Below are 14,668 nucleotides of genomic sequence, written 5' to 3' on the forward strand. Positions count from 1 at the left end.
TAAACTCTGTGGGTGATGTTGGGCCAGTCACAGCCTCTCAGGGTTGTTGTGGGGTGAAATGAGGAGGGGAAGAAGCATGTGTGTCGCCTTGAGCTCACTGGAGGATAGAAACGTAGCACAGGTGTGTTCACCACTAGAAGCCGGCTGGATCTCAGGGCAGTCCTGAATTTGAGCAGGGTTTGTGCTACACATGCAAGCTTCTCTTCCATTATATCACCAATGCAAGTCTTGACAAGAGACCTGCAACACAAAACAACCTCCCTCTACAGCCAGACCCACCCTCAGCCCCTTCCCAACAATTCCTCACCTGAGCAAGAAGGAACAAATCCTGGCACCACTTCCTGACTGCCCTCCTGCTTCTTTTCTTCGCTTTCTGCAGGAATACTTAACTGGGGACTTCCAGCCACACTTGGTCTTCCCTGCACACTTGAGGTCTCCTTGGAGGCTAAGGCAGCTTCCACCACCTGTGTTGCAACCAGCTGCATCATGGAGACAAGGGATAGGGATGCTGGATCGATCTGCACAGGAGGAAGTGGGGGCAAGCTCGTTCCTTGGGCGAGTCCAGCACCCACTACACCTCCAGACTGCAGCACCGACAGGGCCTGCATGACACTTTGTTCTGCAAGAGGCGTCAATACCAAGTGCAACAGATCTTCACGTTGCTGGTCTCCTTGTTCCTGTGTGGCTGCCTCCTTCTTGGGCAGCTTCTGATGGTCGGGATTTGTCTGCAGTGGATGCTCTGACTTGTTGGGTGGTTGTTCTCCCACACCAGATTTGGCTGGAGGTTGCCGGTCTCCTTGTTCCAGTGTTGCTCCCTCCTTCTTGGGCAGCTTCTGATGGCCGGGATTTGTCTGCAGTGGATGCTCTGACTTGTTGGGTGGTTGTTCTCCCACATCAGGTTTGGCTGGAGGTTGCCTGGAGCTTCCTGCTTTTGCAGAGGACGCTAAAGAGGGGGAGAAAAAGCAAGTGGCTCATTATTATTATTATTATTATTATTAGCAGTAGTATTTATTAAATTGTTATACCGCCCTCCATCCATATATCTCAGGGTGGTTCACAACATAAAAATACATGATTAAAAACCCAAAAGATATAAAATAAAAACAAGAACAAAATAGAACCAATACCCCCCCCACCTCCCTGCAGTTCATCAACACTCTATTTCAACAACTTCAGGTCTACCTTCGGGGACAATACTGCAGTGAAGCAGCAGAATATTTTCCCTGATCCTTGGTCACAGCTGAATTTGCAACCAAGTTCTACCCTGCATAGCATGAGTGAAAGAGGATCATTGTACTAAGCAAGTGTAAATACTACAAAGCAGGTGGGGGAGACTCCAGAGCAGTGAAATGGCTGAGATCAACCAACATCCCCTTTTGAAATGGGTTGCAGAGTCACTCACACAATGCAATATAGGAACAAGCTTAGTCTCCTTGGGAGACATTATATTGACACAATGACAAAGCCAGGGGGAGAAAACCCAGAACAGAACAGACTATTCACTGAGCCAAAGCCACTGCAACACGCCTGCCATTATCACACACATAATCCTGCTTACAAAAAACTGAAGCCCAGACACTGAAGCATCTGTAACATCCACCTTACCTGGAGATCTAGTTGATCTTCCTAGTTCTCTCCTCTGGATAGAAGAGCTTTGAGAACTTGAGCTGGGTCGCTCTGAAGACCTACATCTGGGGATCCTAGATCGTAACTGTGTTCTGCAACCTTCAGAACTCCTAGATTGTGACTGTGTTCTCCTGCAATGCTGAGAACTCCTATATTGTGACTGTATTCTCCTGCTACGTTCAGAACTCCTAGATCGTGACCGTTTTCTCCTGCTACGTTCAGAACTCCTAGATCGTGACCGTTTTCTCCTGCTACGTTCAGAACTCCTAGATCGTGACCGTTTTCTCCTGCTACGTTCAGAACTCCTAGATCGTGACCGTTTTCTCCTGCTACGTTCAGAACTCCTAGATCGTGACCGTTTTCTCCTGCTACGTTCAGAACTCCTAGATCGTGACCGTTTTCTCCTGCTACGTTCAGAACTCCTAGATCGTGACCGTTTTCTCCTGCTACGTTCAGAACTCCTAGATCGTGACCGTTTTCTGCTGTGGGGCCCAGGGCTCCTAGATTGTGACCGAGTCTGACTCGAGGCATGGCCAGGGACTGAGTGTTGTGAAGCATTCAAGTTAGAACTGGTAGAGCATGGCATTGCAATATGTTTTTCCTTCTTATCACCTTCATCTCTGCAAGAGGCAGGGGAAAAAAAGGATTTGAATGACTTTTCTTTTTCAAATGTAAAAGCAGAAATCAGATCTGCCATGATGTTATTTTTGCAAATGGAAATCAGCTAGGAGTAGGAACTCTCAGAGTTAAAGCTAAAAGCATCAAAAGCCTACAAAATACGGCTGCAGTGTTTAAAAACCATTCAATTCCTTAAAGGGATAGGCAAACTCCAGCCCTCCAGATGTTTGGGAATACAATTCCCATCATCCCTAGCTAACAGGACCAGCGGTCAGGGATGATTGGAATTGTAGTCCCAAACATCTGGAGGGCCGGAGTTTGCCTATCCCTGCCCTGGAACCTTAGAACAAAGACACAAGGGTCTGCAGTATGAGTTAAGCAGCTCCTACATGTACTGGTCAGTGACAACCAGGAACCTGGGGCAGAAAATATTGTGTGTGTGTGTGTGTTATGTTACTTTTTCTGCAGAAGTGTTTTTGTTACATAGTCCCTAAGCAGGCAGTGAACATGAGCCAACTGCAGATACTTGAATGTTTTACACTTTTGAGTTTTCTCTACTAAATACAATGAAAGACCAGAATTAGATCAGAGATCACTTTCCTGGGCATCAGAAAATGTCCCAGTGCAGAATGCCCTGATGCAAATTTCCCATTCAAAATATCTCCGAAAACCCACACCATCAGGGACCACAGGGAATTGAGATTGCTGCAGCCTAATTCTCATTACTGAGTATTCAAGTGGAGATTAAAAGGTTACCTCTGTAACAAAGAGCAGTCTTCTGGATTCCAGTCAGGATGCCTGTTTCAAGGAAAGCCAGCGAAACAGCTGTGTTATTCATTTGACACAGTACATGTATTCCATTCCATTATCTTTCAGGAAAGTTTCTAAACTGTCAATTATTTCTCTCCCTTTTGTCCAAATTATTATCTCTTACTACTGATCTTCTGGGGAAGTTTAAAGATGATTCCAGAAGGGTTCCCTGACTCTTTGACCCAGATTTCCAAAAGCTCCCTGGCATGAGACTCAGGTCCCAGCTCCTCCAAGAACTAGTTTGTCCTGAAGCCACACGTCATAAAACTCTGCTCATGCTCCACAGGCATCTAAAAGCCACAGAACACAAGATGAGATGCCACTGAGCTTCCGCCTTCTTCCCTGGTTCAGCTCCATAATTGGCCTACAGACCACTTCTACAAATTCAGGAAAAACAGAACCTAGAGCAGGCACCATTCCTTCAAAGGTGAGCTCCCACAATTTCCTTGGCTGAGGTTTGTGGCAAGGCATGTAAGCAACGGCTCTGCTGCTTTTAGCAAAGTCCTAAGGTATCCAAGCATTCATTTTCAAACCATTTCAAATCCTCAATCTATTCCCAGTAAATTAAAATGAAAGGCCTTACTGCTGGCGTAGCTGAGCACATTTCTCGGAGTGTGCAGTAGTGCTCACGTGCAGATTCCAGCCCTACAGGGAGCGAGGGAGGGAAGAAATTAGCGTGAGAACACAAAAAGCCTGCCTGTTAGATGAGAACAAAGCGTCACCTAGTCCAGCATCCCATCTCCTGCAGCAGTCAGCCAGATGCTTCTGAGAAACCCGCAGAAGGGCCCTCCTCTGCTGCTGCTTCTCCCACCAGCAATTTTTTTTTAAAAAAAACCCACACATAGCGGTATATACATCTATATACAGTGGTACCTCAACTTACGAAGGCGATCCGTTCCGCGGCGCTCTTCGTAAGTCGAAACCTTCGGATGTTGAAGCGTCCATTTTGCACCTGCGCAAAGTGCTATTTTGCGCTTCGGCGCAGAACGCGCGTGCGGTGAAAATACCTTCGGGTTTGCCGACTTCATAAGTCGAATCCTTAGGAAGTCGAGGCATTCGGATGTTGAGGTACCACTGTATATAAAAATGTAAAAGGTCCATGTTTGGGGCTTTCCACTTTTCTTGGAAACTGCTTGACCAATTGCTTTGAAAGTTTGACACAACGTTCCATGCGGATGTTGGAGTGTTTGCATATATATAGATTATACATATATCATACCTGACACAGGTAAAGTCAAAGGTTGCAAAACATCGCCCTCTAGCGGTGCGTACACTGGTACTGCAGCTATAAAACCTTCCACGCCTCGAGGCCAGGCCAGGCCAAACAGCCACAACCGCCAACGGAACCGAGGCCCAAGAGGCAGCCCGCCCCAAAGGCCAAGGCAGCGATGGAGCTAATGGCCCCCCAAAAACGGGCGGCCGAACCAGCTCCTGTCACAAACAGAACCGCAAAAACCCCACGCCCCGAGGCCAGGCCAGAGCACACGCCCCCAGGTCAGGCTGGGCCCAACATACTCAGCCAGCCAGCGGATAAGAGACCTGAGAGGCAGCCCGCCCCCAACTTAATTGAAGCAACAACCTTGACAGGACCTTTCAAAGGTGAAGATGTCCTCATTCCACGCATTCCTGTCATTCCTACAGATATACCATTTCTATTAAAAAGATCACCATTCCCTATTCGAATCCCTATTTGAATTATGGTGCTGGAGGAGACTCTTGAGAGTCCCATGGACTGCTAGAAGATCAAACCTATCCATTCTTAAGGAAATCAGCCCTGAGTGCTCCCTGGAAGGACAGATCATGAAGCTGAGGCTCCAATACTTTGGCCACCTCATGAGAAGAGAAGAATCCTTGGAAAAGACCCTGATGTTGGGAAAGATTGAGGGCACTAGGAGAAGGGGACGACAGAGGACAAGATGGTTGGACAGTGTTCTCGAAGCTATGAACATGAGTTTGACCAAACTGCGGGAGGCAGTGCAAGACAGGAGTGCCTGGCGTGCTATGGTCCATGGGGTCACGAAGAGTCGGACACGACTAAACGACTAAACAACAACATTCGAATAGCATTTGCAATTACCATCAACAAATCTCAAGGCCAATCTTTGAAATTCTGCGGCTTGGATCTACAAACAGAAAGCTTCTCACATGGAAAATTGTATGTTGCATGTTCAAGAGTTGAAACACCAGAAAATCCCTCTATCTTAACAAGCAATGGAACAACAAAAAATATTGTCTATCAACAAGTGTTGTAATATTCTAAAACTTTACAACATTAAATTTCTATTTCCAATTTTTCAAAATGGCCACAGCAACGCGTGGCACCTGACGTCTCCACAACCTGGAGGTGCCTGCCCAGGGATCCTTGTATCGCGATAGTTCTCACACACTAACACCACATCCTGAAGAATTCAGTTATATTTTGGTCCGTGACACCATTCAGAAAAGGAGGTAGGAATAAGCCAGTATATATGTGGATGTCCCTGCATCAAGTGATTTTTCTTCTTTTTTGTCAGGGGGGGGGGGCTCCCTACAGGGAGCCTCCGCCCATCATCCTGACCAGCACTTCGCCCAGCGAGAGCGGTAGCAGCGGGAAGCGGAATGGAGGAGGGAAGGCTCAGTGAGGTATCTAAGCCCTTGCACCGCTCAAGCCAACAAGTGGAGGAGGGAAGGCTCAGCGATGTAGCAGAGTCCCGGCACTGCCCTAGCCAACAAGTGGAAGAGGGAGCACAGCCCCTTCCAGCGCCTGAATTGAGGCATCCGACCAAATGCAGGGTTAGAGAACGGCGTTTCGGGGTGCCCAAGATTTTATGCTGGCCCCGAAGCAGAAGGGCGCCATTGCCGGATTCTGCAAGTGTCTAGGACAGGCATGTCAAACCTGCGGCCCTCCAGATGTTTTGGCCTACAACTCCCATGATCCCTAGCTAGCAGAACCAGTGGTTGGGGAAGATGGGAATTGTAGTCCAAAACATCTGGAGGGCCGCAGGTTTGACATGCCTGGTCTAGAAGGTCATGTTTTCTGTTATCTCTGCACTGTAAATAGTATGCATAATAAAACCCTTAAAGACGGAGCGGGCTGGAGTGTCTTTACTCAGGAGTAGCCGCAGCAATCCCCTGACATTTAGGTGCTCAAAGTTCTTAACCTGGCTCAAGGTTGTCATTGAACTAGCCGGATGTTTAACTGAGAATCAATCACAGTCAGTCCATCATTTGAAAAATAAGACTTAGATCCGTTTAAAGAGCCACTTGTCACCTAGCTTATATATCTGAGTTTCTACAGCAGAGTAGAAACACACTCACCTGCCCCTCAATCCTGTGTATGAGTTTAATACTGGACAACGTTCAATACTGGGCAATGCATTTAATATTCAAATGGAGAACAGCAGCTCAAGGTTAGATAAGACAGTCTTCTATGATTCTCATGTTACATTCTAATGCTATAATAAATGCTTTCTATACCAATGTTTCTGACTAGACTTAAACCTTAATTCACTGTCTACTTGAAGTCCAACTTCCTTTCATCCCAGAAGCTACAATACAGATAAAGCAGTAGAGGGAACTGGGAATCCAAAGCGAAATGAGAACATGTCTATCTTAAGGCAGCTTTTACAGGTGAAACCTGCAGAAACAGCCAGTCACATTGTGCAAATTAGACACACACAGTATTTATTCCCAAGTGTCTTGATTGTTGGACATCTTATGGGAATAAAATCTAGAGATATCCAGAAGTCAATTAAACCCAGTACATAGAACACATTTTGTACAAATGTATGTAATCGGGGGACGGGGAAGGACTCACCATCAAATGTCTACATTCTATATTACACAGAGAACACATATGTGGAAATATTCTTGGAGATGCAGCATAGTAATCATTAATCATCGACAGAGTTGGCAATCTCTTCAGCTTCTGGGCATCTGACTTGTTGGGTGCTTGTTCTCCCACACCAGATTTCGCTGGAGGTTGCCTGTCTCCTTGTTCCAGTGTTGCTCCCTCCTTCTTGGGCAGCTTCTGATGGCCGGGATTTGTCTGCAGTGGATGCTCTGACTTGTTGGGTGGTTGTTCTCCCACACCAGATTTGGCTGGAGGTTGCCTGGAGCTTCCTGCTTTTGCAGAGGACGCTACAGAGGGGGAGAAAAAGCAAGTGGCTCATTATTATTATTATTATTATTAGTAGTAGTAGTAGTAGTAGTAGTATTTATTAAATTGTTATACCGCCCTCCATCCATATATCTCAGGGTGGTTCACAACATAAAAATATATGATTAAAAACCCAAAATATATAAAATAAAAACAAGAACAAAATAGAACCAATACCCCCCACCTCCCTGCAGTTCATCAACGCTCTATTTCAACAACTCCAGGTCTACCTTTGGCAACAATACTGCAGTGAAGCAGCAGAATATTTTCCCTGATCCTTGGTCACAGCTGAATTTGCAACCAAGTTCTACCCTGCATAGCATGAGTGAAAGAGGATAATTGTACTAAGCAAATGAAGAAACTACAAAGCAGGTGGGGGAGACTCCAGAGCAGTGAAATGGCTGAGATCAACCAACATCCCCTTCTGAACTGGGTTGCAGATTCACTCACACAATGCAATATAGGAACAAGCTTAGTCTCCTTGGCAGGCATTACAGGTGAAACTCGGAAAATTAGAATATCGTCGAAAAGTGCATTTATTTCAATAATGCAACTTATTATTTTTTTGTTTCTTTTAATTTTTACAAATACTTTATTTTGGAAATTCCACTGTAATATAACAAATAGTTATCATAATACAAAAAAGAAAATCGCTATTACATTGCATTAATTACATTCCATTTATAATTGACCCGTCTAATGACAAATCATTACAATTACAACAAATAAAGGTTTGACATATGTTGCTTTGCATTTCATGTATTTATCTCATATATTGGTTTCACCTTTTAAGTTGCATTACTGAAATAAATGCACTTTTTGACGATATTCTAAGTTTCCAAGTTTCACCTATATATTGACAGAATGACAAAGCCGGGGGGGGGGGGGGGGGAACCCAGAACAGAACAGACTATTCACTGAGCCAAAGCCACTGCAACACGCCTGCCATTATCACACAAATAATCCTGTTTACAAAAAAAGGAAGCCCAGTCACTGAAGCATCTGTAACATCCACCTTACCTGGAGATCTAGTTGATCTTCCCAATTCTCTCCTCCGGGTAGAAGAGATTTGAGAACTCGAGCTGGGGGAGCTTGGTCGCTTTGAAGACAAGGACCTACATCTGGGGCTCCTATATCGTGACCGTTTTCTCCTGCTACGTTCAGAACTCCTAGATCGTGACCGTTTTCTCCTGCTACGTTCAGAACTCCTAGATCGTGACCGTTTTCTCCTGCTACGTTCAGAACTCCTAGATCGTGACCGAGTCTGACTCGAAGCATGGCCAGGGACTGAGTGTTGTGAAGCATTTGAGTTAGAACTGGTAGAGCATGGCATTGCAATATGCTTTTCCTTCTTAGCACCTTCATGTCTGCAAGAGACAGGAAAAAAGGATTTGAATGACTTTTTTTTCAAATGTAAAAGCAGAAATCAGATCTGCCAAGATGATATTTCTGCAAATGGAAATCAGCTAGAAGTAGGAACTCTCAGAGTTAAAAGCTAAAAGCATCAAAAGCCTACAAAATACGGCTGCAGTGTTTAAAAAACCATTTAATTCCTTAAAGTTTAAAAATAAAACAGGGAGAGGGGCACTTGGAAAGCTCTCTTTCCCTAAAAAAATCATATCTGCACTCCTGACTGCTCCAAGCTGATGGGCCTGCAGCATCCAATGACTTAAGGAACTCAGGTGCTGGCAACAGAATGCCCAGCTTCATACCAGAAAATTATGGCTGCCACCTGCACTGGGAATGGTTAACTGCCTGCTAGTGGCTTAGCTCCAGTGCAACGCACAGCTGCTCAGTCAGCTGGCCCCTAGAGCAGGCATAGGCAAACTCCGGCCCTCCAGATGTTTGGGACTACATTTCCCATCATCCCTAGCTACCAGGACCAGCGGTCAGGGATCTTGGGAATTGCAGTCCCAAACATCTGGAGGGCTGGAGTTTTCCCATGCCTGCCCTAGAGCCTTAGAACAAAGACACGAGGGCCTGCAGTCTGAGTTAAGCAGCTCCTCCATGTACTGGTCAGTGACAACCAGGAACCCGGGGCAGAAAATATTATATGTGTGTGTTGTGCTACTTTTTCTACAGGAGTGTTTTTGTTACATAGTCCCTAAGCAGGCAGTGAACATGAGCCAACTGCAGATACTTGAAAGTTTTACAGTTTCGAGTTTTCTCTACTAAATACAATGAAAGACCAGAATTAGATCAGAGATCACTTTCCTGGGCATCAGAAAATGTCCCAGTGCAGAATGCCCTGATGCAAATTTCCCATTCAAAATGTCTCAGAAAACCCACAACATCAGGGACCACAGGGAATTGAGAATGCTGCAGCCTAATTCTCATTACTGAGTATTCATGTGGAGATCAAAAGGTTACCTCTGCAACAAAGAGCAGTCTTCTGGATTCCAGTCAGGATACCTGTTTCAAGAAAAGCCAGCAAAACAGCTGTGTTATTCATTTGACACAGTACATGTATTCCATTCCATTATCTTTCAAGAAAGTTTCTAAACTGTCAATTATTTCTCTCCCTTTTATCCAAATTATTATCTCTTACTACTGATCTTCTGGGGAAGTTTAAAGATGATTCCACAAGGGTTCCCTGACTCTTTGACCCAGATTTCCAAAAGCTCCCTGGAATGAGACTCAGGTCCCAGCTCCTACAAGAAGTGGTTTGTCCTGAAGCCACACGTCATAAAACTCTGCTCATGCTCCACAGGCATCTAAAAGCCACAGAACACAAGATGAGATGCCACTGAACTTCAGCCTTCTTCCCTGGTTCAGCTCCATTATCGGCCTACAGACCACTTCTGCAAATTCATGCAAAACAGAACCTAGAGCAGGCACCGTTCCTTCAAAGGTGAGCTCCCACAACTTCCTTGGCTGAGGTTTGTGGCAAGGCATGTAAGCAACGGCTCTGCTGCTTTTAGCAAAGTCCTAAGGTATCCAAGCATTCATTTTCAAACCATTTCAAATCCTCAATCTATTCCCAGTAAATTAAAATGAAAGGCCTTACTGCTGGCGTAGCTGAACACGTTTCTCGGAGTGTGCAGTAGTACCCACGTGCAGATTCCAGTCCTACAGGGAGCGAGGGAGGGAAGAAATCAGCATGAGAACACAAAAAAGCCTAGCTGCTAGATGAGAACAAAGCTCCACCTAGTTGAGCATCCCATCTCTGCCAAACAGGCAGCCTGTTTAGAGAAGTTTTTAATATTTAATGCTGTATTGTTTTAATATTTGATTGGGAGCTGCCCAGAGTGGCTGGGGAGACTCAGCCAGATGGGCGGGGTAAAAATAATAAATTATTATTATATTATACAGTGATGCCTCGCAAGATTAATTTAATTCGTCCCGCGAGTCGCTTCGAATAGCGAAAAATTCATTTTGCCAAGCGGCTCCCATAGGAACACATTGAAGTGCGGTTTCCCATAGGGTGCCTCGCAAGACGAATAAAAAAAAGTCTTGCGAGTCTCCATTGAAATCGCAAAATGCATTTGTCTTGTGAAAAATTCGTCTTGTGAGGCATTCGTCTAGCGAGATACCACTGTAATATTATCTCCTGCAGCAGTCAGCCAGATGCTTCTGAGAAACCCACAGAAGGGCCCTCCTCTGCTGCTGCTTCTCCCACCAGCAACTATTTTTTTAAAAAAAAACCATACATTTTTTTTAAAAAATAAAACAATTAGTTTCACTTTGTGATATGCCCAATACCCATTGATGGGGCTTCCATCTATAAAACTGCATGATCTCGTCCTTTAAGGCCATGAGAATCCGTGGCAGTGTTCAAAACCCGCCAGGAGCCAAGCACATTTTGCATCTAGATATCAGACACTTACAAGCAAGTGGAGATGCCTGGGTGTCAGGATGGCACCTGACGTCTCCACAACCTGGAGGTGTCTGCCTGGGGATCCTTGGATCGTGATAGTTTTCACACACTAACACCACATCCTGTAGAATTCTAGACACAATTCAGAAAAGGAGGTAGGAATAGGTGGACAGTCCCTGCATCAAATTTTTCTTCTTTAGGTTCTCAAAGGTCTTGATCTGGCTCAAGGCTGTCACTTGAACTAGCTGGCTGTTTAACTGAGAATCAATCAGAGTCAGTCCATCATTTGAAAAATAAGACATAGATCCGTCTGGACCCCAAATGGCAAGTAGACATTCCGTTTTGCCAATTACAACCTTGCTTTAAGGAGCCACTTGCCACCTAGCTTATATATCTGTGTTTCTACAGCAGAGTAGAAACACACTCACCTGCCCTTCAATCCTGTGTATGAGTTTAATACTGGACAATGTTCAATATTGGGCAATGCATTTAATATTCAAATAGACAACAGCAGCTCAAAGTTAGAAAAAAACAGAGTCATCTATCATTCTTATGTTACATTCTAATCTATATATATAGAAATGTAAACTGGGCAGGTGGTTGTGTTTCCACTTTTTACCAAAACCGCTTGACCGATTGAGGTGAAATTTTGACACAACATCACATGCAAATGTCCAAAGGCTATAGGAAAGTTTGCTAAGACAGATGTCACACCTCTGCCAGGTAAAACCCCCAAAAACCGTGTTTCAAAACACCCCACTCAGACAAAAATACATGCTGAGAAAAGAACTAGGTTGCAAACCAGCACCCTCTCGCGGCGGCTACACTGGAACTGCACCTATAAAACCTTCCCTCTCAACAGCACCTCATATCCCGTTTACCTACTAGGCTGAAGCCTTTACAGACTAGGCCGAATGGAGGTACTGACTCGCCAGGGTGGGGGTGGGGGGAGGAGAGGATGGGATAGGTCAGGACACGGCGGGGCCAGTCACAGGGAGGAGCCGGGGTGGGGGGGAAAGGGGGAATGATACGTCAGGGATCAGCACAGGGTGCGGGGAATCACACGGATGAGCCACATGTGTGGCAGGGCCAGCTAGTACTATAATAAACGCTTTCTTTACCAATGTTTCTGACTAGACTTCAACCTTAATCCACTTTCTACTTGAAGTCCAACTTCCTTTGATCCCAGAAGCTACTAGAGCACGTTTAATTATAGACAGGGGAAGCAGCAGAGCAGGCATTCCCCAAACTGCGGCCCTCCAGATGTTTTGGCCTACAATTCCCATGATCCCTAGCTAACAGGACCAGTGGTCAGGGAAGATGGGAATTGTAGTCCAAAACATCTGGAGGGCCGAAGTTTGGGGATGTCTGCAGTAGAGGAAACTGGGAATCCAAAGGGGAATGAGAACATGTCTATCATAAGGCAGCTTTTACGGGTGAAACCTGCACAAATAGCCAGTCACATTGTGCAAATCAGACACACACAGTATTTATTCCCAAGCTACAGATATCCAGAAGTCAATTAAACCCAGTATATAGAACATGTTGTGTATGTAATCATGGGGGGCGGGGGGTTGACTTACCTTCAAATGTCTACATTCCACATTACACAGAGAACACACATGTGGAAATATTTTTGGAGATGCAGCATAGTAATCATTAATCATCGACAGAGTTGGCAATCTCTTCACTTTCTGGGCATCTGACGTGTTGGGTGGTTGTTCTGCCACATCAGATTTGGCTGGAGGTTGCCTAGAGCTTCCTGCTTCTGCAGAGGACGCTAAAGAGGGGGAGAAAAAGCAAGAGGCTCATTATTATTATTATTATTAGCAGTAGTATTTATTAAATTGTTATACTGCCCTCCATCCATATATCTCAGGGTGGTTCACAACATAAAAATACATGATTAAAAACCCAAAAGATATAAATAAAAACAAGAACAAAATGGAACCAATACCCCCCACCTCCCTGCAGTTCATGAATGCTCTACTGTATTTCAACAACTTCAGGTCTACCTTTGGCAACAATACTGCAGTGAAGCAGCAGAATATCTCCCCTGATCCTTGGTCACAGCTAAATTTGCAACAAAGTTCTACCATGCATTGCATGAGTGAAAGAGGATCATTGTACTAAGCAAATGTAGAAACTACAAAGCCAGGTGGGGAAAACCCAGGACAGAACAGACTATTCACTGAGCCAAAGCCACTGCAACACGCCTGCCATTATCACACACAAAATCCTGCTTACAAAAAACCGAAGCCCAGTCACTGAAGCATCTGTAACATCCACCTTACCTGGAGATCTAGTTGATCTTCCAAGTTCTCTCTTCTGGATAGAAGAGCTTTGAGAACTTGAGCTGGGTCGCTCTGAAGACTTGGACCTACATCTGGGGATCCTAGATTGTAACTGTTTTCTCCTGGAACGTTCAGAACTCCTAGATCGTGACCGTTTTCTCCTGCTACGTTCAGAACTCCTAGATCGTGACCGTTTTCTCCTGCTACGTTCAGAACTCCTAGATCGTGACCGTTTTCTGCTGTGGGGGTCTGGGCTCCTAGATCGTGACCGAGTCTGACTCGAGGCATGGCCAGGGACTGAGTGTTGTGAAGCATTTGAGTTAGAACTGGTAGAGCATGGCATTGCAATATGCTTTTCCTTCTTATCACCTTCATGTCTGCAAGAGGCAGAAAAAAGGATTTGGATGACTTTTTTTTTCAAATGTAAAAGCAGAAAGCAGATCTGCCAAGATGATATTTCTGCAAATGGAAATCAGCTAGAAGTAGGAACTCTCAGAGTTAAAAGCTAAAAGCATCAAAAACCTACAAAATACGGCTGCAGTGTTTAAAAAACCATTTAATTCCTTAAAGTTTAAAAATAAAACAGGGAGAGGGGCACTTGGAAAGCTCTCTTTCCCTAAAAAATCATATCTGCACTCCTGACTGCTCCAAGCTGATGGGCCTGCAGCATCCAATGACTAAAGGAACTCAGTTGCTGGCAACAGAATGCCCAGCTTCATACCAGAAAATTATGGCTGCCACCTGCACTGGGAATGGCTAACTGCCTGCTAGTGGCTTAGCTCCATTGCAACGCACAGCTGCTCAGTCAGCTGGCCCCTAGAGCAGGGATAGGCAAACTCCGGCCCTCCAGATGTTTGGGACTACATTTCCCATCATCCCTAGCTACCAGGACCAGCGGTCAGGGATCTTGGGAATTGTAGTCCCAAACATCTGGAGGGCTGGAGTTTTCCCATGCCTGCCCTAGAGCCTTAGAACAAAGACACGAGGGCCTGCAGTCTGAGTTAAGCAGCTCCTCCATGTACTGGTCAGTGACAAGCAGTAACCTGGGGCAGAAAATATTCCATGTGTGTGTGTTGTGCTACTTTTTCTGCAGGAGTGTTTTTTGTTACATAGTCCCTAAGCAGGCAGTGAACATGAGCCAACTGCAGATACTTGAAGGTTTTACACTTTTGAGTTTTCTCTACTAAATACAGTGAAAGACCAGAATTAGATCACAGATCACTTCCTTGGGCATTAGAAAATGTCCCAGTGCAGAATGCCCTGATGCAAATTTCCCATTCAAAATGTCTCAGAAAACCCACACTATCAGGGACCACAGGGAATTGAGATTGCTGCAGCCTAATTCTCATTACTGAGTATTCATGT

At 45.1% G+C, this 14,668-nt stretch overlaps 1 protein-coding gene across 11 annotated transcripts in view; it reads right to left on the minus strand.

Annotated features, from left to right (window-relative positions):
• The window catches only part of LOC118079504 (serine/arginine repetitive matrix protein 2), a 129,821-nt gene that overhangs the window by 13,947 nt on the left and 101,206 nt on the right, over positions 1 to 14,668 (minus strand). For 6 of the 11 annotated variants that reach the window (XR_009558104.1, XM_060278305.1, XM_060278302.1 and 3 more), the window contains exons 6-15: positions 13,304 to 13,680; positions 12,593 to 12,789; positions 10,200 to 10,261; positions 9,563 to 9,604; positions 8,213 to 8,559; positions 6,851 to 7,173; positions 3,638 to 3,699; positions 3,001 to 3,042; positions 1,606 to 2,246; positions 308 to 943 (exon numbers count right to left, since the gene is read on the minus strand). Coding sequence is in view for 10 of the 11 variants with exons in the window: in XM_060278305.1 (XP_060134288.1) it covers positions 308 to 943; positions 1,606 to 2,246; positions 3,001 to 3,042; positions 3,638 to 3,699; positions 6,851 to 7,173; positions 8,213 to 8,559; positions 9,563 to 9,604; positions 10,200 to 10,261; positions 12,593 to 12,789; positions 13,304 to 13,680 (2,729 nt within the window). In the remaining variant the exon portion in view is untranslated. The remainder of the gene's footprint in view (positions 1 to 307; positions 944 to 1,605; positions 2,247 to 3,000; positions 3,043 to 3,637; positions 3,700 to 6,850; positions 7,174 to 8,212; positions 8,560 to 9,562; positions 9,605 to 10,199; positions 10,262 to 12,592; positions 12,790 to 13,303; positions 13,681 to 14,668) is intronic. The other 5 variants (XM_060278306.1, XM_060278307.1, XM_060278308.1 and 2 more) reach the window with 3 other exon arrangements.

The sequence above is a fragment of the Zootoca vivipara genome, chromosome 9 (genome assembly GCF_963506605.1).
Source record: "Zootoca vivipara chromosome 9, rZooViv1.1, whole genome shotgun sequence".
NCBI lineage: Eukaryota > Metazoa > Chordata > Lepidosauria > Squamata > Lacertidae > Zootoca > Zootoca vivipara.